Source organism: Marmota monax, unplaced genomic scaffold, assembly GCF_021218885.2.
Source record: "Marmota monax isolate L192 unplaced genomic scaffold, Marmota_monax_Labrador192_F-V1.1 WCK01_AAM20220418_F8-fsc00159, whole genome shotgun sequence".
Classification (NCBI taxonomy): Eukaryota; Metazoa; Chordata; class Mammalia; order Rodentia; family Sciuridae; genus Marmota; species Marmota monax.
This window is the reverse complement of record NW_026694999.1, coordinates 1,366,569-1,391,461: the sequence shown is the minus strand read 5'-3', so window position 1 is coordinate 1,391,461 and position 24,893 is coordinate 1,366,569. Positions and strand designations below refer to the sequence as shown.

The 24,893-nt window shown below is 37.0% G+C and overlaps 1 protein-coding gene across 1 annotated transcript; it reads right to left on the bottom strand.

Annotated features, from left to right (window-relative positions):
- Positions 1 to 1,099: 1,099 nt before the first annotated feature.
- Spata4 (spermatogenesis associated 4) lies at positions 1,100 to 10,641 on the bottom strand. The gene is made up of 6 exons (XM_046427518.2): positions 10,419 to 10,641; positions 9,377 to 9,506; positions 8,882 to 9,000; positions 8,557 to 8,777; positions 4,647 to 4,768; positions 1,100 to 1,355 (listed from the first exon to the last, which is right to left on the bottom strand). The coding sequence occupies exons 1-6, from the start codon at positions 10,628 to 10,630 to the stop codon at positions 1,251 to 1,253; spliced, it is 909 nt and encodes a 302-aa protein (XP_046283474.1). The 5' UTR covers positions 10,631 to 10,641; the 3' UTR covers positions 1,100 to 1,250.
- Between the last annotated feature and the right edge of the window lie 14,252 nt (positions 10,642 to 24,893).

The following is a 24,893-nucleotide window of genomic DNA, read 5'->3' as shown; positions in this document are numbered from 1 at the left end:
CACATCATAGGTAATTAGTTTTTTGAGAAAACTGAACCCAAAACTAAGACAAGAAACGTATTACTGTTTATCCATACTTAATCCTTTTCTATGGACCTTTCCCCAAACCATCAGAGCCTTTTGAAAACCCTTTTCTGAAGAACTATATTTTATCAGGTAAAAATATTAATCTTATAAGATTATACTTCAGATTGTCCCATTGCAATGCAAGGCAACAGGTAAATTGCCTACATCTGTTTAGGATACCATTTGAAGCTGAACATGTAACTCAGATTAAACTGGATTCTAAACACATTCCCAAGAAGTTACCTATCATCAGGGCTCTCTTTAAGTTCTCTTCCTAAGTATTATCTTTCCAAAAACTTAAAATTTAACAAGAAAGTCTCTGGAGGTTGAAATGCTTATAAAACATCTGAACCTTCAAAAAAGCAGAAAAATGGATAAGTGTGGCTAAAAACATACATGCATATTGTAGGATTCAATGTTAGTAATATTCATCTTGAAAGTCAAATAAGGCTGCTAATGAGATAGCATTAGAACATGAATAATTCCATTTGGAGAAAATTTTGCACATATGAATATGAAATTACCAAGAATGTATGAAAGATAATTAGCCTTTCAGGATATCAATCTGCTTTTATTTCCCTTCAATAAAAATATGAGGCATGGTGGCAACCAGTAAGAAGTTTTTTGTTGTTGCTTTTGTTTTTAATTTAACTAATTTGAATGCTAAACACCAGAGCCAAATTCTAAGAAAAATATGATTTTACTTCCCCACAACTCATTATTAACTGAGGGTCAGGGGGGACCTAGTATTTGAAAATAGTTTAAAGTAAGGCTACTCATTGAGATAAGCAAAAATTTCTATGGCCAACATATAAAAAATCATTCATAATATTTTTTTATTAATGAGTGTGATGAGTGTGTAATATCTGGCAAAGTAGAAGCTTAATAATATCTAATGAATAAAATATTACAAAGTAGACTCATTACTCCTACAAAATTTATAAGAAATAATCAAATATTTTGCTCTATACTAATTTATTTAATTTTGTATTTTCAACAGTATCTGGCAGAGATGTTTAATTAGTGAGCGTTGAATGGAAAAGAAATTTTTACCCCAATTATAGATAGGACACCACTTCAAGTTATTTATTATTGAAATATATCCAAGACCAGGTGATTATTTCCCTATATTATGGAAAGAGATAGTGGCATCTCTTCTTCAACGCCATTTTGACAAGTACCTTTCAAGGTTTCTTTTCTGTGTTCTTGATAGGTTTCATTACAGAGTAATAATCTTTTCCAGCTTGCTTTACATGAATGTCTTTATGTGGACTGCCATCATTACCTGTCTTTGCTGAGATATTAAAATAAACAAAATTAAAATTGATTAACATTTATTAAACATTTATACAACTAATATGTATATAAATATTTTTGTGTATATATATATATATATATATATATATATATATATATATATATATATATAAATGTAAATAAATACAGAATGATTGGCATTAGATTAAGCACAGGTTAATTTAAATACCTGGCAAACAAAATATTTAAATCATGCATTATAGTAGTCATGGATAAAAAATATCTGAATGTCACCCACCTCCAAAAGTCATCAGCAGTACCTAAAAATATCCAGGGCCTATTTTGGTGCATCTGATACTGAATATGACTCAACTATTTTTAGATATTGTTTCAGAAATCAGCTGAGGCAACAGTGGCACAATTTTGTATTTAGATTTGGCAAATATACATGATTCATAATACAGTTTTTGGAACTCTGATTACACTGGCCACCTAGACTCCAGGTCACTCATCACTCAGTTCTAACATGAGTGGCAACTAAGAAATTTACCTTCTGTTGGCCCACAATTTTGCCAGACACTAAATTTAGGTAAACTACTAGAGGAACTTAATTTAAATATATATATTTTAAAGGTAACAGTCTACTTTACAATTAATTTTGTCCACTCTATTTGATTAGAAGATTTTCAGATGAACAGCCTGTGGTTTCAGTGTCATTATGTGCAATCTTTAATGATAAAACTAAATTCCTATATTTTAGTTGTTTGCCTCTCTTCTTTCCATTAACTTTCAAATTATGGTAGCTGGACTGAAAGAATCAGGCCAGAAACAACCGAAATAGAATCCCTTTAACAAATTTAGAAAAAAAAAAAAAACACTTAACAAAATTAGTCTCACTCATAAAATTGCCAAAGTTGAATTCACACCATTCATTAATTCCAGGTGTGTCAACTACAAGAGGCCACATATAGGGAACAGGATTGAGAGAAGCAAAAATAAAAGTATGTTCACTGTTCCACTCACTCCTGTCTGCCTTGTCCAGTGAAGGCTTCCTTCCATAAATCAATCACCCATTTTAAAAGGAGAGAAAAAGACCACTGGAGTAAGAGAGAATCATAAAAGGGCATCCAGAGTATCATAAAAGAGAACATTGAAGGAATAAAATGGGAGAGGAGCTGTTTATAGCAGTTGATAGATACATTATTAAAATTGTAAAAGCAAAAATCCATTCAAATCCTGAAGTAATAGTATACAGATTTCTGTACACTTGAGAGCTTTGAAAACTTTCCAAAATGATAACAGAAATGAGAAATATTCTTTAGCAATTCAAATAGTGGTAGACATGTTTTTTGTATATTACATCCATTTCTTACAGAGGAAGGAATGACTCATTACCACTTGAAGCTTCCCACCTTTTCCCCCATAGGTCTCAAATCCCTTTCTGTCCCTAGTCAGATTCAATTAAGGGAAATTGGCAAGAAAATGAAAGACACAACATGAGAACTCTCCCAGCAGTCTCCTTCCCATGCCTCTGTTTGGATCATGACTCCTCTTCCTCCATGCTTCTGCCCCGCCTTCTGCTCCCACCCTACTGGAACTTTTATGGCAAATCACTAACAGAAGGTTGAGGCAAGTTGAAAGAGAATGTCTTACCATAATCTTAAAGAAAAACTACGGGTATGTTGTTTTCATAGGAAAATTGTTATTCACTTGTCATTAATTCTATTATAAGTACTATATGCATCAGGTACATAATGAGATAAAAGGGGTTTGATGGGCTGGCATCACGTCTAGATATTAAAAAGTCAGTTCTGAAGAACACCCTTTCTACAAGGCCATTAAACACAGCAAACCTATATGATAGTAATGTGTGATAACACAGTTTGGAAAACACTTCATTCTTTAATATTTGCGTGTATTAAAATATACAAGGCTCTAAGAAATCATGTCAAAAAAAAAATCTGTTGACATTGCTCTACCAGAGCCAATATAAAACAAGAAGCATTAACCCTACCCCAGTGAAATTCCTCTTAACACTTAAGGAAACATGCTCTTTGGCAGAAATACACCGTTTCTATAATGGACCTAATAGTTAATATTTTAGACTTTGTAGTAGGCTTGACAGATAAAATACAGGACACCCAATTAATTTGAATTCCAGATAAATGATAATTTTTAGTAAAATATGTCCTAAATATGTCCTCCAAATTATTTAGTTGTGTTTCTCTGTGTTTTTATTTGATAAATCTAGCAACTCTCCTTTGAGAACCATAAAATCTCATTAGCAACTACCATACCTTGCTACTGTAAATGTTGCCAGAGATAAAGCAAAATCATCATGCATGGTGATGTCCTTTGCTACTTGTGAATACAGAAACTTGAACTTCATTTCTGTTTTAGTCAACTTTTTTTGCTGCTGTGATTAAAAGACCCAACCAGCACAATTGTAAAGGAGGAAAAGTTTATTTGAAGGCTCACCATTTCATAGAAGGCCAGTTCTATGCCTTGGGGATCGAGGTGAGGCAGAAAATCACGATGAAAAAGTGTGGCTGAGGGAAGCAGCTCACATGGTGATCCCGAAGCAGAAAGACAGATCTTGGCTTGCCAAACACAAATATATACCTCATAGCCATGCCCCCAATGAACCATTTCCTTCAGCCACATTCCACCTGTCTCCAGTTCCCATGGGGTTAATCCCATCAGGGATTAATTTACTGATTAGTTAAGACTATACCCCAATCTTTTCCCCTCTGAACCTTCTTGCATTGTCTCACATGTGAACTTTTGCGGGAAACCTCACATCCAAACCATAGCAATATTATTTTGATATATATTTTTTTATAATTAAAAATGTAGAAACCATTCTTGTAGGCTATGCAAAAGCAGGCCATGGGCTGAATTTGGCTCATGGGCTGTGGTTTGTTATAAGATAAATGCTTTCTAAATTAACAGGGCTTAAGCAAATGGCTTTTTGCTTAAATACCACTGATCAGCAAGTATCTGTATATGCCTTAGGACTGACTTATCCTCCATCTGGGGAAGAATTGAGTTTTGAGTTCTGCCAACAAGCTTCATTTTTTTCAAGCTCATCTCTCTAAGCATAAATGAAAACTCAAATCCAATAGTAGCAGTAAGAATTGTGATGGACTAGATGCTCCCCTACCTATCAAAAAGCAAGCAGCATAAAAATTTAATGCATAATTTTAGATTGAATGTTAGCCTAGACCAATACTTTAACTATATTAAAACTCTATTAAACAAATAAAAACAAAAAAAAATCCATTTTAACAAACAAAAAGTTAGAACAAAAACTTACATGAAACAAGAGCAACTTTGTTGTGAAACCTTTGCCTTGAAACCTTTGAATTATATCTGTGCCCAGAGCCTTGGGAAGGAAGATGATCAAGAGTAATTTCTCCCACTGTTGGTTTGACATCAAACCATGCTATAAAATGTAAACATAAAAGTTATTTTTTAAAAACTCACAATGCCCATTCTCAAACTAAGACATCATAATTTAAAAGGTAACCAAATTATTTGAACATCTATTTTATCATAATCCTACAAGTAGTGGGAATACATAGGTTAATAACTCTTATCCCCACATTGTTCAGTCTTAGATGCACAAAATAGTTACTTTAAAAAGTTTATTTAAAGGTAAAATCTTTTTGTTCTTATTAGTTTTTGATACATTTTTAATAGCTTATATACAAAACAGTGAACAAATCGTATTCACTCCAATGAAGTTTTGGAATGAATACAACTGGGGTACCATGTGGCAAATAAAAAATGATATATTAGCAGTACCCCAAACCTCTGTTGCTGCTCCCAGATAGAATCCTGAAAGGAAAATGCTATCCAACTGCTATCATCATAATTTTTTCTAACTTATATCTTACATAAATGAAATCATTCAGCACCTATTTCATTTTGCAAACATGTTTATACTACAAATGTGTGACTTAAAATCATTTTCACATTTCCCATATTACTTTCTAACAGATCCTCTAAATAGCAGTTCTTGGGAAATTTCCCTTTGCTTCTAAAGGTCATTTGGTCACTTCCTGTTCTGCAGTTTGTCCTTCACTGAGACTTGAAGAGGTATCTAAGGTTGTTTCTAATCATAGGTCATGCTCTGTGGGAGCCAAATAAAACCTTGATTACAAACATTCCTAACTATAATTATCAACATTAATTACTTTGGCAACAGAGGAGAAACTTTTACAATCAGCAGTCCCAAGAATCAAGACTGGAGATGGAGCATTATTCAAGAATCGAAGAGTTGTGGTGATAGTGGATAAAGAGGTGAATTCAAAAGTAGACAACAGAGATACGGTTTAGCTCTACTGAGAAACAGACTTTTAAATATAAGAATAAAACAAGTAATAAGGTCTGTGTTAGTCACCTGTTCACCACAGGTGAACAAAATACCTGACAAGAACAACTATGAGGAAGAAAAGTTCATTTTCGGTCAGAGGTCTCTGTCTAACTCCATTTCTTTGGGCCTAAGGTGAGCCAGATCTTTATGGCAGAAGAGCATGGCAGAGGAAATCTCTACATCTCCTGTCAATCAGGAAGCAAGGAGAGAGAAAGAGCAAAAATCCAGAGACAAACTGCAGTCCAAGGGTGTGCCCAGTAACCTACTACCTCCAGTCACACCCTACCTGCCTACAGGCACCACAGTTCAATAGTCCTTTTTAATTATTAATCCATCAAATGGATTAATCCATCGACTAAGTTACAGCTCTCATAATCTAACCATTTTATCACTGAGCATTCCTGCATGGTCTCACACACGAGCTTTCTGGGGACACTTCATATCCAAACCATAACAAGATCTGATTTGTGGTTTTAAAAATAACCTGACAGGGGGCTGGGACTGTGGCTCAGTGGTAGAGCGCTCGCCTAGCATGGGCAGGACACAGGTTCCATTCTCAACACCACATAAAAATCAAGGCATTGTGTTGTGTCTGTCTGTCTATCTATCTATCTATCTATCTATATATATATATATATATATATATTTTTTTTTTTTTTAAAAACCTGACAGAACTATAATGCTGGGCAACAAAAATGTGAAATGTAGCAAAAAGTGAACAAATACCTTATGTCTAAGGTTCTGATAGTTTGAGGAAAAGAGAAAATATATTAATTTTACTAATTTAAAGATAAACATGCATATTAAAATTTCTAGAGTAGCACTAAAAAGAGAATTTTCAAAATTGGTACTGGAAAAACATTCAGTCCAAAGAGGAAACAGATGAGACAAAAACAAGAAATAAAGAGAATAAATAAAAACTTCCAAAATAAAATGCCATGTTATAAGTGCATATAAATGCAAAATATAACAATAGGATTAGTGAATTCAGAACAGTAAGAATTGCTATATATTGAAAAGGCTCATTCTAAAGGACTACTTTATAGAAGAACAAATTGGGGATTTTATGAAATGTGGACACTTAATTATAAAATAATAATAATTAAGACAATATGGGTGTTTAAGTGTCATGTGTGTAGACAAAGTTGAATAGAAGGCTAAGAAACAGACTCATACAAAGAAACTTGAAACACAAGAGGGCATACAAACCAGTAGGGAAAGAATAGATTATTCAAAAAGTGATGCTAAAACAAACAATTAGGTCTTCATATGAATTGCAGATAAATTAAGAGCTTAAAATGTGAAAGCTCCATTTTATCAGTTTAAATACAAGAAAATATAATGTCAGGGCATAAACAGTATTAACTGCCAAGTTTGTATTTATTTTTAATTTTTGCCATAACAAATTACCATAACTCTTGTTATTTATAAAAACAGCCTTTTTTTTTTATCTCAGTACAGAAGTCTGAGTCCTCTGTTTAGATTCTCACAAGGCTGAAATAAAAGTATTGGCAGGGCTGCATTTCTTTCTAAAATCTCCGGGGGATGAATCTGCTGGCAAGCTCATTCAGGTTGTTGGAGGAATGCACTTCCTTGCATTTGTAGGCCTGAGATCCCTGCTTCTTTGCTGACTGGCTGTCAAAGATAGTTCTTTGCTCCTAGAAGCTGGGCCACATATCCTCTCATGCCTTCCACATCACCCTTGCAGCAATGGCAAATTGAGAGCATATCACACTTCAAATCTCTCTTTTGCTGCATCTTTCTAACTCCAGTTGGAGAAAAATCTCTGCATGTAAGGACTTGTGATTGGGCCTATACTTCTTAAGGTCCCTACCTCAATTACATCTGTGAAGGCTTTTTTGCAATATAACATAACATATTGAAAATTTCAAGGACAAAAAACATATATATGATACATAGATAAAGCTAGTTTTTAATCAAGGAAATTATAAACAAAGACCATGAGACAGAAGTTACCCTTGGAGGGTGATATAATGAGTACATTCAGAGGACATGCAGAGGAATGTAGAAGTATTAGTGATATTCCATTTCTTAAACTGTGTAAAGTTACTGTGTTAATCAGCTTTTCATCACTGTGACCAAAATACCTGACAGAGAAGTTAAGGTTTTCCTTTCCCTTCAGAGACAAGAGATAAAACTTTTTTTTTCCAGAAATTGGAGTTCAAAGGGGAAAGAAATCCCAATAGCCTACATCTGCTTCATTTCCTGAATGAAAATGATTATTTTTCTAAGTGTTTAGAATCAATATAAGTGGTGTCCTGAATAAAGCTAGAGAAACAAAAAGAAAAAGAGAAAAGGAAAGTGATACTGAAAGTTCACTTACTTTTTTGCCACCTGCCTCGAATTACTCTGATGGCAAGTGCTTTGGATGCTTTGACAGTTATTTCAGTGATACCTTTGGAAAGTGGCCATGAGTCACCCTGGTCTACCCCACCACCCACATACCAACCAGGCTGCTACAGAAAGAATAACACAGCCCACACTCTAGACTGCATCTAGAGTGAATGATGGTAACCCAGGCTTTCCCCAAAGGAGGTATATCCAGGTTAACTGTTAAACATTCCCATCCTCTTTGAGTTGATATGGGAACTTTTTTCCCATAAAGGCTTAAATGAGTAGATTGAAAAGAACCCTATGTTAACCTGTGCTTTCCTCAGAAATAATAATTATAGCCCACTTCAATGATAACAAATAATTTTACTGATAACATAAGAGAAATTTTTTCCTATTTAGCTAGTGACAGAAATGGGGCCAAGGCAGGCTTTCTTTCATCTGTGCTCAAGAATAGCCTCAGTGAGTTTGGAAAAATTCAACTATTTCCAAAGAAAACTTACTTGGATTCAATTTTCTGCTTAATTTTCTTTGCAACATGTGTAGAAGAAAGAGGAACTCTACTTTAAGTTCATTGTTGAGAATGTTGGGATTGCTTTTTAATTCTGATAACCTAATGTTATCCTTAATAGACCTTGAAGCCGTAGTCCTGGGAACCAGGGGTAAATTCATTTGATAACTATAGTCTGTGAAATTCACGAAGTCCTCCTGGATACTTTTAATTCTGAAATAAGAAAATATTATTAACAAGTCACATGTTAGTAATGAGATTTATATCACCAAAAAATTCACATTGATTGTACTACTAGAAAATTTCAAATAACTTACTCTCGATGTGTTAATAAAGTATAAACCTCTTGTATCAATATTTCGGGTACTCCAGATTTACAATGGATTGTTCCATGGATTAGTTCTTTGGGTAACTTAAAATTTTTTTTGGCCAGAAACTTTAATAGTAGAAAGAAAATATTTTAGTCATAAAAAATTTTACAAAAATCATCAACTATTGTGAATTCATTTTAATTCCTTTTGTCTAACTTTCTGATGTATAGCATTTTAATTATCAAAAGATAACATTATTATTCAGCAAGAAAAACACACAATATATCCCCACTCATTGAAGTGAGCATGCTCAATTTCACAGGTGACTCATGACCTAAATGACTAAAGTTTAATCAAGTTTTTGATATATGAAATAGGTAGTCAACTCAGCAACAAATGATCATAGCACAGTCTCTGTCTCTCACACACACAGAGATATCTATGACATTGGAAGTGCACCTTTAAAAACAAACTACTTAACTATAAAAATTGATAATTTACCTTCTCTATTTGTGCCCAGTTATCCAACTTGACTTTTAAAGAGGTTCCATTTTCAAAAGATGATAATTTAAGGTCCCAGGGGTAATATATACTTAATATTTCTGCAATCAGGAAGCCATTTGAAAAATCTCTAATCCATAGCAATAAGGAAATGAAATATAGTTAAGTTTGTATTATTTTATAATTAATACTGATCTAATATTACAGATAGAAAATATGTTGTAAAATCTGTCTTGTTCCATTACTGCTCTGAGGAGACCTACTATGTAATAGCATTTTTCTAAGATTATGTACACATCAAAGAGTTTGATGTTCTTTTAATAAACCCAACTTATAAATTTGTATTGCATCTTCATTTCAACAAGATCCCCAGGTGATTCATATGCACATTCAAAGTTTCAGATGCATCTTGTAAAAAATACCAAATAAGTAAACCAGAGACCTTCCTGCAAAAGATTCAGGGTCTTAATTTTTATGGAATTTAATTTGCATTACCAAAGCAAATATATATAATATATATATAACTGTATATATATATATATATAATATATATATTAACTGTCATCATCCTGAATATAACTGGCAGTAATATAACTGCCAGTTATATTCAGGATGATGACAGTTAAGCAGCAATATTTTAAAATCCCTGACCACACTAAAAGCCATCTCTAAAGGAAGGAAAACTTAACCTCAGTAGTATTAACGCTTATTGTCCTTGAAAATTGAGTCTTGACTATTATAGTATTTTCATAGTACCAATGTTAATTCCACATTAGCTTAAACCGACAATCAACTGGTTGTATAAGCAAACCAAGGAAATGCTTCATCATGTTTTCCTTAAACCTAGCTCCTAAATGTTTTCCTGTGTGTGCAAGGGTGCTGAGTGGGGATGGTAGGAGAGGAGGGTATTGAATTGAACATAAATCAGCCCAGGGTGCCCTGTGCTGAGACCCAACAGGTCAAAAAAGAGGGGGTGCAGATCCTGGGCCCTTCAGGCAGAATGTGCCCTCTTAGCGGGCCTGGGCCTGGCTTGCTCCAGCACCTGTGGACGTTCCTGGGGAAGAAGCTGAGATTCAGGCCCTGGAGCCAACGCAGAACCGAACGAGACAGGTGGGAGCTCTTCGGGGGATGCGGATAGACTAAACACTTCTTGGGGTTCCCTCGCTTGGGAGCTGCTTGCCGTGGCGAAAGTGTCAGTGATTTGGCTGAGGCTGCCGCCGGCAGATACTTTTCTTCCTGGCCGGCGGCAGCCATGATGCTTTCTGGGTTTCCATGGCAACCACGGCGGCAGGGTAAGGTCTTAGGTCGGAAGGGGCGGGGCCTCGGTGGCCAAGCTGGAACAGCCGAGGTCCCTGCCCTGAGCCTACCGTTTCTTGGAGTTTAAGGGCACAAAGATCTAGTTTAGGGTCGGAAATCCCTGGCCCCATTGGCCTTGGACAATCTGGGGGACTGTAAACCTTGGGTAGAGGTTTCAATCTCGGTTTTAGTTGGTTTCACTTGCAATCAATTTAAAAGCTTTATTTTTTCTTTTCTTTCCTGCTCCTAAATTTTATATTTTAAATATTGTGGTTTCTGCCCAGCCAGAGGCCTATGTTCAATCAAGCGTTTTGAAGAGGGATGTGAGAGAACAGACATAGTTTCTGTTTGGAAGTCAGAAGCAATAGGAGTTTTGTTTCAAAATGCCAAGGAAAAAAATTTCAAAATTCAGCCTACCTGTTTTGTTAAGGATCACATCAAGCATTCATAAAAATTACATAATATTGGGAAACGATTTGAAGGTTAGATTTTTACACGTCATCACGATGCCCTAGTATGCTTGATTCGTTCATTCATTCAATAAATATTTATTGAGTCCCTACTGTGGCTGGGAACTGCTTTAGTCACTGGACTTTTTCACTGAACCATTCAAGGGGGGGTGGGGGGAGGCTAAGAGCAGAGTGAGCATAGGCAACTATAGATTAAATATTTATACAAAGTTATTAAATTTCCTTTAAGAATTTTTACAGTGAAAACACATTTTATGTGGAATGTGGATACAGATCACATAAACCAGGATTGGTCTTGGTGGTGGTACTATATGATATTTTATTGACTATTTATTCATATACATGTTTATTAATAAATTAAATAATATGAGTTTATATATGGTTAAAAAATAAAAACTTAAATGATGCTCTCCAAATGTTTTCCTTTATCCACTGAAATTTATCATAAATGATTCATTCATTCAATGAACTTTTTTTGAGGAAATAACCTGAACTATGTACTATTCAATATGGTAGTCACTAGCCACATATGGCTATTTAAACTTAAGTTTATCAGTTTAAATTCAGTAAATTCAGTAGTACTGGCTACATTTCAACTGCTCAAGAGCAATATGTGGCTAGTGGCTCTCATACTGGACACACAGAGATAGATGGCCCTTTTCCATTGCTGCAGGAAGTTCTATTGGACAGCTTTACACTAGAATATTTGTAAAAGATACAGAGATATAAATCCAAATGGAAATATTACTCTATCATGTCAAAAATATGTTAGAAACAAGAATGAATCAAATAATTGGCCAGGGGTAGTCTAGGAAGTCTTTTAGAGGAGTTTGAAAATTAGATCTTGTAAGGCAATATTTTGTGGTTAAGACACAGGCTATGGAGTGCTGATTCTACTTTTATTAGCTATATATCTTTTGACAACCATTTTTATTTTTAAAGTAGGAAATAAATAGGATAAATCTTATAGTCTTTTTAGGAGGATTAAATAAGTTGAATACATAAAGGGTCTGGAGCAATATGCAGCACCCTGTGCTCATTGAGTATAAATCATTGTTTCTAAGATGATCATGGAAATCAGTTGGATAGGATAGGAGGGGACAATTCCATGCAGAATGACTAGTGTGAGCAAAGGCATAGAGATGTGAGAATTTTTATGTGCAATCCACTAGGAGTTAGAGAAAGTGATTAAGCATTTGCATGAAGACCAACCAGATAGCTAGCTGATAATTACAAGAGAGGCAGAGTAGGGCTATAGATTGAGGCTGTGAACAGTTTGCTATGCAGTTAGAACTTCTTTGTGCAGTCGGTGTAATTGTTAAATATATTTTGTTAAAACCCTTTAATGATCTTTGATGCTGAAGCTGGAACTCTGCAAAGTGATTTCTCCTTTCCTAGGCATTTGGTAAATTCTGCCAATTAATGGGACTAGAGACAGCAGGAGGGCAGAGGAAGGGAAAGGCTTTGCTGTTTCCCTTTTGCTTGCTGTTCATTTCTGTGTCGCCACAGCAACAAAACTTCACCTGGTACTGGCAGCTGGTTCCATTCTCCAACTTTTTTTAGCACTCCTGGCAGGTTTCATCATACACCCTCAGATATTTTAGCAACCACTGAGCAGCTGCCCTCTTTAAAAGTCTGAGACCTGGATTTTACTCTGGACCAGTTCCTCTGAGCTCCTTAAGTTCAGCACCAATCTTATTGATGTGGGGCAGAATAAACTGGGCACCTGAGGAATTAGTAGGAAGCACATTTATTGGCTTCAGCCGGCAGGTCCAGAGTATAGCTCATGCCTGAGACATTCTCTGGACAGAGATTTTGGAAATTCTTTGAACTTTATACCCAATGTTCAAAGGGTGGGGGGACTTGGAGATTCACATGACAAGTGCTCTCTGTTCCATCCCCTAGACAAGATACAGGTTTCACAAGTATTTTTTTTTTTTTAACCAAGAAACCAGAGATAATATCTTTATGTACAACAAGTTTGAAGACTCTACTCTATCACACCTTTTATGTGCAAACCTGGCATTTACAAGAAAGAGGAAGCTTCAAACAGCACTGCCTTCTGCAGACATCCTGTCTGCTGGTACTCTGTAAAAATCTTTCTAAGGAGAGGAGAAGCTTAATTATGGAGTCTTCTGGGTGGGGGTCGCTGGCCTGCTTCAGTATAGCCTCCCTTTCCTCAGGAGTCTGAGTCTATAGGGCTTTAAAGACCCAAGTCCTGGGTTCTTATATCCTCAGCATCCTCTATAGGGTTGACAATTGATTCTGGAAGCATCTAGTTCTGTGTTAATTCGATGGACCCATTTTAGTTTTTCAGTTCATCAACTTCTATTTAATCAGTTCCTTACATTAAGTTGTAAGGAGTGATTTCTCTTTCCCTGACAGGATGCTGAATAATACCTGCTGTAAGGTCCTCCACCACTGGTGCACCTACATCTTACTAAGGGGTCTAAGGAAATAGTTTCTTCCTGTTGAGGTCAAGTCAATATAAAATTATCAGTACAGAGATGAGTGTGATGTTCTGTGAGATGTTAAGATGCTCAAAAATCTCAGTTGATCTTGGGGCAGAGAGCAAAAAAACTGGTTTGATGTGAGACAAAATCATGAATGTGTAACTACTGATCCCAAAAAATAAAATTAAAAAACTGTCTTTAGTGGTCCTTGCAGATTGTTATAGAGGTGAAGCAGTTTCCAGATTAATAGCATCATGACAGTTGCTAGAGATGATGACCTTTATTCTGCTTTGGAGTTGGCTGGATATGGAGAGCAGGCTTTCACTCTACTCACCTCCACCAGAGGCATCTGTACCTCTCAGAGAAATTTGCCCAGCCTCGTTTTACCTACAAGCCCTCATACTGAGCTATATCCTCTAATTAGTCTGTATCCATATTGAAGTGATATTCTGGTTTTGACCTATATATCTTTATTTTATTTTTCAACGTAGTTAGAATTTGGTCAGGAAGAAGATACAGTTCCTGGAATCCTCCAAGATCCCAGTGTTTTTAAAGACAGAATATTAAAAAGAAAATGCACAATAAGTCATGCATCTTTTTTAATATGTAAGTCTGACAGCAGTCATGAATATTGATGACTTCTTTCAATTTTATATATTCTAACTACCAGCATATAGCCTTTATTTTATAAATTGTAAATATTCACTCATTGAATTTCAACATAAATATTTTATCTCTATTTGTGCTGAGTCAATAGTATATGAATTGGCATTTGAAAAATTTGAGTCTTAAAAATTTGAGACTTCTATATCATTGTGTATAAAAAAATATTTTACATGACATCATAATCACAATGTAAAATTAATTAAGATCTGCTAGTTTCATCAGCTTACTGAATATAGACTTTCACTCATGAGAAAGCTAGTTTTGATGAATAATCATGGAAAATATATGGTACAATATTATTTTGAATGTACACGGAGTTTAGTAGCTAATCAACTATTACACACAAGTTGAGGACTTTGGAAGTATTGTAACCTAGTTGTGTAGAACCACGGGTACCCAAAGACAGCTGGAGAAAGTAATGGTTGGTTGGTGGAATTTGCCTTTAACCCATTTTTTCTGTCTCAAAATACAAAGGAGTATTTGTCATTGTCGTAAGGGTCACACTGATTTTATTGAGTGGGATGGAAGAACTTCACTGGATAAAGAAAGCAACATAGATTAATTTTAAAACTTCTACTACCTCCTAATAGCCTTTTTAAGACTGAAAGTCATAGCCATGAGAATGCACTAATTAGAAATATTTAAACAAAGGGAAATAAAAATTAAGTAGGAATGTATGCACTACTATTTTTATGTTCTATATTCCAATACTGAAATCAACTTCTTAAAAGTGATGAAAGGTTTAATTATTTACTTAAGAATTTTGATATCTCAGATGTTAAACTTAGCTGTGATTAATTTTAAAGCCAAGTAGTAGAGAATCTTCATTGTTCATCTCCTCCTAGCATGAGTTACTCTATCATATTTAGTCTAGATGCATATTAGAGTCATTTTCCTCAGAAGCATATTAAAAATATATTTTGCAATTTCATGTACAAATGAAACTGTGGATAATGTTCACTAATGTAATTGTAATTACAGCTAATGGCAAGTCGGTTACAATTGATAATAACTCTGATGAGCTATAATTAGTACTTTACAAAGGAAGACTCCAATAGGAACATATACTTTTTTACTCCACATATACAAAGAGAAAATTAAATCTTTCAGATTACACTGTAAATTTGTACAGTGTACAAATTTGTACAGTGTGCAAATTTGGATGTGTCCCCAAAAAGTTCACATGTGAGACAATGCAAGAAGAGAAATCAAGGAATGGAGTCTGCTCTCTATGGATGGAGACCTCTGAAACTGTGAACCTTCAAATAAACTTTTTTTCCTCTATAGTTATTCTGGTCAGGTCCTTTAGTCACAGCAGTGAAAAAGCTGTCTAAACTATATAGGAATGGGTCAAGAGCTACACAGTGACAGAAAAAAAAAAGTAAGGCCATTAGACCTTGCACTCTGATCACTGAAAGTTAAAATATAAGAAAATTAATGTATAAATCAAGGCAAGTAATCCTAACCACAGCACACAAACTTAAAAATCTTGGTGGCTTAACACATCAAAGATTTACTTCTTTGCTGACATTTTCTGTATACTTTGGGCCAGTGGAATAGGTGGCAGTTTTTACATGCAAGGGTCTAGGCTGGTGCAAATGAAACCCCTAGATATATGGCCTCTTAAGGTTGCTTTGGCAAAGAGAGAGATGAATGCCACACACTGATCAAGTGTGCAAGTAACACCTGTCACTTCCACACATGTCCATCGCATGGTCTTTTCCTACCTGTGTGAAAATCCTAGGAAAGCAGAGGAGCCCATGGAATATTTGACATTTGATGTGCAGAATTTAGGAGATGAGAAAAGAAGAGAGTTTTCTAAAGTTTGTCCAAGAAAATTCAGTGATAGATTCAACTTAGGGGATTCTAGGAAGGAAATGGTCTCAAAGATTTTATCTTTCATTAACTGTTTCTTGATACCTTTCCCTTTTTGTCTCCTGGTTCATTAATCCAGAATTTTGACCTTATGTAACTGGAAGAATAAAGATGTTAAATTAGAAGCATTTCTTGCTAGTGAGATGACAACACTCCTACTTTAAGCTAACATTACCAATAGCAGACTTTATGTATCCCACACAGAATTGTAGGAGTTCCTCTCAATTCCTTATAAAATAAGAAAAAGCAAGAACTGAGAAGAAATAGGATGGAAATATTTATAAAGCCCTGATATAAAATGTCTATTTCCTATTGATACCTGTTGTTGTGTAATTGAACCATCTTAACCTTAATGGCTTGAATTATTCAAAAATACTTTTTTCCCTCCTCACAATGACATGGAACAGCATTGGTCCAGCTCAGGTAGCTCTTTTGCTGGTCTTGCTTAGTGTCACTCATATGGCTTCAGTCCTCTGACTGCTGGACCCAAGCTCCATGATCCAAGATGGCCTCACTCACATTGTTGGCAGCTGACTCTGGCTGTTGCCTGACTCTTCTTTCCATGTATTTTTTCATCTTTAAGGAGGCTAAGCCAGGCTTTTTCTCATGGTGGGTTCAGGCTTGCATTGAAAGCAGAAGCTGCAAGGTCTCTTGAGGCCCAGGCTCAAAATTAACCCAATATCACTTACTTTTATGCTTCTTAATCACAGAAAGAAATAGGACCGGTCCAAATCCAAGGCAGGATAATGGAGTCCACCTCTTGATGGGTAGAGAGGGAAAGCTGTGTGCACAGGGATGGAAGGAATTCTTGTGGACATTTGGCAATCTACTGCAGTTCACCTTTGCCACTCATAATCAAATACAATTTGTCTTGGCACAGAAAACTTTCCCACAAAGGACTCAAGAGAACTGGAAGAAGTTAAACTGCCAAGGAGAAAAGTCAATGCTGTGTTTGCCTCAGGAGTGTCACCTTCTCTCCCTTGTTTGTTAAGTTCAAGCCTAGGGAAAGGAATTATCTGAAAAAAATTTCATCTGACTTAACCAAAGAGGAAGATGTTCCTCCATATGGATGTTGTTCAATGGTGCATGAACAGCTGCACAATAAGACCGGTTACATAATTTGTGGCTCATTATTCAAAATTAATAATTTCAAGGTGATGATAGCAAATCATTAAAGCAAGCCGAGGGGGCAATGTCCCTCTAAGTGTGGGACATTATAGCAGAGTCCAGCTCAGTATTTTCAGAGAGGAGTGTGTGTGCGTGTGTGCATGCATGTGTGTGTTTATGAAGACCATGTAGGTTTTCCTGCATGTTCATACAAAACTCAAGTTCATAGTTGATGAAGTAGTTTATGAGACTTTCAATTTTTTTTCCAAAGAGACTATAACTAAATGAAAAGATAAAATTACTGCCTTCTATTCCCTCAGACTGAGACTATTTGGCTGAGAATTAAATTGAGTTCTTCCTTTGAGGAGGAATGTCTTATCTAAGGCAATGTGTCATTATGTACCCAGTGGGTATGATTCTGCATAATAATTTGAAACATAACAATGTGAAGTGCCGACTTCACTTTGAGACAGATACCATGAAAATTATGAGGTAGTTAGGAAAGTCTCATTTCCTCCTTATATGTTTGAATTGTACCGTCCCTGAGAATTAATGTTTGTCCTTCCATAGTATAGAAATGGGGGAGGCGTGTTTAAGAGTCACCTTCTGGGCAATAGAGGTTATTTAAAAGGCTTTCAGAAAAATCATAAAGCCAGCCCAGGGGACAGGCTTCATAGGTGTGCAAATTCTGAAGTGTCATGAGGCTCCAGTACCTCAAGGGACTTCATGTTTGGGACCAATTACACAATCATTCCTATTCTGCAGTGGTACTATAAATTCAAACTTTCTTCACACCTGTCCCTATATGTCAAATATGTCTTCAGGTGTTTATGTATCAGAAGAGTTATGTCAGTTCTAAAGACGTCTCTGAGAGATTAATCTTCAGCATTGGTTCTTAGATAATTTTTTCCCCAGGGGACATTTGGTAATGAATGTCTAGAGACCTTTTTATTGTCACAACATTGTTGAGGGTTAGAGTTCTGATGTCTAGTGGGTAGAGCCTAGGGACAGTTCTGCATGTCCTATAATGCACAAAACAGATAGGTTTTTACAACAGAAATTATGTGGTCCCAATGCCCACAGTATTGAGGCCGAGAAACTCTGTTCTGGTTGACTTGATCCTGCAAGAGTCAGGTATAGGTTCTGAGGAAAATGCAGTGGGTAGAGAGTGTGAGTTTCCTAAAAAGTACATGAAAGGGGCTGCCTTCACAGATCTGAAGACAGAAGGTTGGGTTTGGGGCTGACAATGTTAGAACTATGCACTACAAACTTATCTACCTTGAGAAATGGAGAAAGGAGCATAGGTGTAAGCACACCAGCACCCACACACACTGAGAACCATGATAAGAAGCAAAGGTTATAATTGTGCACCTGTCTTTTCAGGTCTTATGAATATTTAACTTTCCAGTGTTACTAAACACTGTTGCATTGAGATAAAGTAGTTAATGAAAAGTCAGCTCAAATCAGGCATAGTGGTGCACGCCTACAATCCCAGCAACAAGGGAGACTGAGTTAGAAGATGGCAAATCCAAGTCTCAGCAACTTAGCAAGGTCCTAAGCAACTTAAAATAAAATAAAAATAAAGAAAAAACAAAAGGTGGGGATATAGCTCGGTGGCAAAGCATCCTTGGGTTCAATATCCAGTACCAAAAAAAAAAAAAAAAAAAAAAATCAGCTCCTGCTTTTGATAAATGGCCCTTAGGAGTAAGTTACTCACTGAAATATAAACAACATCAAAACAAACAAACAAACAAAGAAAAAAACCCCTCTTTTTCCTCCTGAGTTCTGAAACAATTCTTACAGAATAAAAAAATAATGATTGAAACAATTGAGAAAAAAAGTATAACTCCAGATTACTCTGATGAAATTATCACATGAGAATATGGCTTGTATCTGTGGGCAGGGGTCTTTCTAACATTGTACTGGGGTTAGAAGGAAGGGTCTCCAAAGCACAAGTGTGCTTCACTTGGACAAGAATTGGAGCAACTGCTGTACATTGTGTGGTATAGAGAAGCAGAGTTGTGTTTGTTCCCTGTGGGTGGTGCAATTCAGATAGGAAGAGAAAAGGGCTATGCATGCCCAGTTCTCCTTCCAACTTTACCGGATGTTATGGTTTAGATATGAGATGTCCCCCCAAAGCTCATGTGGGAGACAATGCAAGAGAGTTTAGAGATGAAATGATTGGGTGGGTTATGAGAGAGTCTTAACCTAATCAGCACATTTTTTTTTTCCCTGATAGGGATCAACTGTGGTAACTGGAGGCAGGTAGGGTGTGGCTGGAGGAGGTGGGTTCCTGGAGGCATGCTTTGGGGTATATATTTTGTATCTGGTGAGTGGAATCTCTCTTTGCTTCTTGATTAACATGTGACCTGCTTTTTTCCATCACACTCTTCCGCCATGATGATCTGCCTCACCTCAGCCCTTAGGAATGGAGCCAGCTGTCTTTGGACTGAGACCTCTGAAACCTGAAATTGTGAGCCCCCAAATACATTTTTCCTCCTTAAAATTGTTCTCATCAGGTCTTTTGGTCACAGTAGAGAAAAAGCTGACTAAAACACCAGTCCCAACCAGGTGCTCCTTCTTTTGTGAGGTAGGTGTGCGGGTGGCAGCTTGGGAGGATGGGGACTGGGTGAGGAAGACAGCACTTTGGAGTGCTGTGGAGGTAGCAGAGCAGGAATGGGAGAAAGAAACCATGCAAACACCATCAGTGAGCAGTCTCTCCCTCGCTATCTCTTGCGAAAGAGACAGATGATCATCCAACTTTTCCTTTTAGTGAGAATGGAGGGGAAAGAGGTTGAAGGAGAGATAATTATTAGGTAAACTCCTTGCCACAGATGTTAAGGTGTTCTGCTAAGGTGTTCCGCTCTCACTTCCCAAACCCCACTGGAATAAGCAGCTAAAGTTAGGGGCCCAAAATGTGGCAAGTCGTGTCCAAAATGCTAGCTTCATTCACTCTGAGGAGGAATGAACTATAAGTATCTTGTCTGAGCACAAGAACAAGATTTGAACCAACCATGCTATCTCCCACACCTCCATAAAACCCAAACCTTTCTTTTTAAAAACCAAGGAAAAGGGGGAGGGAAGTAGTTCAGAGGTAGAGCACTTGCCTAGCATGATTGAGGCCCTGAGTTCAATCCCCAGAACACCGCACACATATACACACTTAAAAAACTAGAGTGTTAATTCCATTTTTATATAGGTAAGGGAAGATGGGGGACAGCGTGTGCTCCGTGTTCTTTATTTCTTTGATCTAATTCAGACATGATCACACAGTGATAAAGTAAGTTTGAAGGGCTGTCCTACCATTCAATCCAGCCTGGGATACTCCTGCAGGGAGGAACTGCTGTTTCTCATTCATAAATGAGCAATGCAAAAATTTCACATTTTCTCTCCCTACATGCCTTCACATGTGATGTTTTGCAGAATACATGCAAGAGATCCATGATGGGACTTGTCCTGATATTGACTATCCTTACTGGTGACTTCTGCCCTGAATGATTCCTTTTTAAATCTTTTCTTGGTTGATATGAAGTCATATGCCCATTGATTCCAGTCTTCTTCTTCCTTGAGTCTTGGGGAATCATCATTGTGTGGTGAATTGCTAGCATACTCTGTTAGGGTGCCAGAACAAAAACACTAACATTTCATATTTCTAGGAACTGAGGATTTATTTGTATGATCCAGAGTGAATGAATCCAGTTAGAATATCAATTCTAGCAAATGTGTTTGTGTGTGTGTGTGTATACAGGAATATTATATGTGTGTGTGTGTGTATATATATATATATATATATATATATTTTTTTCAATCCTGTAGTGCTCCTTTTGATGTGAAAAGCTCTCTCTTGGGTTATTATTTTGGGAGGATGTCAAAGGTAAAGATATTGATATGTCAGCTTCAAAAAATATTATTATTGACCTGCAAAAGACAGCTATTTTAGATCTGTACCCTGAACAAATTCAACATTTTAATTGCCTTATCTCTGGAGCTATTAAAGATAATGACTGTTGGCAGTATGATTTGCTGGGTCACCATTATCAGTATCAACTACAGAAACATTACTGCTTAGCTCTCTTGCAAGAGGGTGAAATTCACAACAAGGCACATTCTGATGACTTAGTCTTGGGAAATTGCTTTAAAGATTTAAATATTTTAATTGCTTAGTGTTAATTGCTCTGTAACTCGTGACAAGGCCCTCAGTGCCAGAACTAATAAAGCAGGTTAATGAATCCCAAACTATAGCATTGGAACAATGGGATGATGGATTCGCTCTGGGCCGTTCTTTTAGATACTTATGGATTTGTTTTCATAAGAAGGATCATAAGGAATTATAACAGGAGAAAAAATTAATAGCCTTCCTAATACAAAGATTTCCACAATGGATTGCCTCATATCTCTCCCCCACTTTCTCCTATCTTTAGTATGGATATTTTGGACATACTAAAAATGACCATTTACCATCACTCTATTCTTTGACATTCATTTTTAGGATCTGAAGGGAACTAGTGATCAATGTATAAAGACCAGGAGGCTTTCAATGTTATCTCTGTTGATAACCTTTTACTGACTTAAAACTAGTTAAGCAGGTGTATCCATTCAGGATTTTCTTTTGTGAGTGGATATGGAGGTTTTTATCTTATCTACTCATTTTGATTGCATGCTTTAGTTATCTATTTTTGTTTCAAGAGAGACAGAGAGAATCACTAACAATACTTCTAGTAATTGAAGAGAATAGGATGTCATATAAAATGCTGAAGAGTTTGTATTTAGTGCTCAGATATTCTGTCATCTAGTGAGCTCTGGAAGTTCTGAGATTCTATTTATTGTTGCTGTGGCTATGGATCTCAGGTTGTGTTGCTTCAGAATAGTGGAACAAGTAGGTAAGTCCATGAAAAGTCTGCTCTCAGGTAAATTTTTTTTTCCCATATAGAAGCATAAATCTTAGCCCCTCTCCATCTCTCCCTGCTCCTTACAATCTTATTCCCATAACGTCTATATCTCATATCAATTGCTTTGGTTAGGGGCATATTTTTTTGACATCTTAGATCGAGACTCTCACTGGCTCTGCTCATCATTCAATCCGCACTGCAAGTCACCCTCCTGCCTGTTGTGTGCTCTTGGGGAAAACCAGTCAACTGTAGGAGGGGATTGTGCATGGTTCACATTGTGTGTGCTGAACTTGATAGTGGCTATGGGACTGACAAATTTTCAAGACAGAGGTTATGTTGTTCAATGAAGCCGAACAGCTCTGAGATGGATTTATTGTTTAAGAGCATCCCTGGGAAGGTCATCCTGGTCTGATTATGTGTCACCCGCTCATGCAGTATGGGCGGGATGGCCATCTGACATCAAATGCAGTGGGCAGGGAGTCAGGGAGAGCTCCAGGGTAACTGTTCTGAAGGGTCTGGTGTCAGGGATCACTAATTGTTCTGATGTTCCTTTCCAAATGACGGAGTTGCAGTCTTGGTTAATGAAGTACTTTCCTTCAATCTTTGAAGTAAAGAGCATGGTTAAATGATTAAAGAAGCAGTAGAATTAGTTCAGCATCACCTTTCTCTGGTTCCCACTCTAGGAGAAAGGATGCTATATCTTTCCACCCATCTCAAGTGGGCAGGGAGGAAGCCGCTTTTGCGTTTCAAGCTAACTGAAGAGGCAGGCATACAGTACTCTCTAAGGGGAAGGAGATGGAAAGGAGTCTTTGAGGAGGAGGAAGGTGCGAATATGACACAGCACAGCCTGCTGTGAACTCACAGTCCATGGAGAAGACAGACAAGCAAACAAAACTTTGAGAGCGTAAATAGAAGTCTGCACAGGGTCCCAAAGAGAGCAGATGGACACACTACCAGACTGAGGGTTTTGAATTATTTCTTCAAAGAGTTGTTTTTACAGCTAACTGTTGGTGGAAATGCAGTAGTTATAAAGTCTCAGAAGGGCGGGTTCCAGACAGAGAGAACAACATTTGCAAAGACTGAGGAAGCATATGAGTTCTGAGATTCTATTTTATGATTTTCATTTTGTGAGCTCTCTTAAATCAATGTAAAGATATTTTGTGATCTGACCAAATCCCTGCCCCCCTATCATCTGCCAAGTACTCACTCTCCTGACACACTTGAGTCCCTCAGCGGGGGACAGATGCCGGCAGATACTCAGTCCCACTGAAAATGGATTTCACAGAACTCTTCTGAAATTTAAACACCATCCCAGGAATAAGGGAGGAGAGAGGCTGAGTTCATCTGGAATGTTTACCTGAAGACCCTGAGAAGCACTGGATTGAAAGGAGTTTTTCCAGAAACCGCCAGACTTCACTTGGTGAGAGGCAACCTGGAGATAAAAACTGAGTTCCCTCTGAGATGAGTTTTTGCAAATGTGAACGTGTGGTTCCTTTGATTTGTACTCATGATACATGCTTCTCTGCCAGGTTTCTGTTCTTGCAACTTAGAGGCTCACAAGTCACTCCAGTTGAACTGGGCTAATTGGGCTGCACAAAATAACCACACAAGAGACACAAATACCTTTTTCTTTGGGGTTGCTCTGACGGCTCCTCCGACCTTAAGGGTCCGCAGAAAGAGAGAGAGCAAGAGCACACGCTGACCCCTTTTATTGAGGAGAAGCTATTCAAATGAGGCAAGGGGTCAGGTTTCAGGGGGCTGAGTCTATCTTCATGATGTCCACTGTCAGCAGGTTGACTGACACCTGGGTAGGCCACACCCAAGGGCACAGTAAGAGGAGGGGACACACACAAGGCACTTCCATGGAAGATCCTATCCTAAACAGGGCAAGGGGTTATATTACAAAGGAACAGGTGAGCATAGCTCCACCCATGGGGCTGTAGCAAGACACACCCATGCACTGACCCTCGAACCCAAGAAGGGTGGGGAAAGCTCTGCCACATTTCTGCGCCTGAGCACCTCAGCACCCAGCTGGGGAGTGTGACTCAGTCACATACAAGGTTGGTCTTCCACACTTCTCATAGATTATTATTTTAAAACGTTTGAACCCCAAAAAGTTACTTGTTAAAAAGACTCATTGAATTTCAATGTGAATTAAAATGGAAAGAAACTTATCATTTAAAAAGCTGAAAAAAATGAGACCCGGTCATTGACCCAGACACTGATACGACTTTTTAAGGTCACACAGCAGATGAGGAGCTAATAATCTTCTGAATAAACTTTCTTCCATCAATCCTGAAAGCCTGAAATGTTTACTTGTATTTTTAAGAGAGAAGGTAAGCCTTAAGAAAAGCTAATCATAAGTGGCAAAAAAAAAAAAAATAGAGTTACAAAAAGTGTAATATGCAAGGAAGGGGATAATTTTTTAGTTATTTTGTGGACAGAGAACCACAGTTAGTTGGGTACGGTGGCATTATGGAAAATTAAAACATCAATAGATAAGTCCAAAACTTCATTTCTTTTTTTTTAAAAAAAAAATTTAGTTGCTGATGGACCTTTATGAGGATCGAACCCAGCACCTTGAAAGTGCTAGACGAGCACTCTATCACTGAGCCACAACCCCAGCCCCTCACTGTATTTCTTTAATCTCATACTATATATAGTAAGTTACTATATATAGTATTTTTGTTGTTGTTGTTCTTTGCCTTTGTGGAGTTTTACCCTTGGATGTGTGTGTGTGTGTGTGTGTGTGTGTGTGTGT

What these genes read in the sequence shown, in the direction of transcription:
- Spata4 (XM_046427518.2), bottom strand. Translation starts at nt 10,630, where the DNA reads ATGGCTGCCGCCGGCCAGGAAGAAAAGTATCTGCCGGCGGCAGCCTCA. An exon ending in ACTGGGCACAAATAGAGAAG is followed by an intron (nt 9,001 to 9,376) that starts GTAAATTATCAA and finishes CTACTATTAAAG; the next exon opens with TTTCTGGCCAAAAAAAATTT. An exon ending in TTCACAACAAAGTTGCTCTT is followed by an intron (nt 1,356 to 4,646) that starts GTTTCATGTAAG and finishes ATCTCAGCAAAG; the next exon opens with ACAGGTAATGATGGCAGTCC.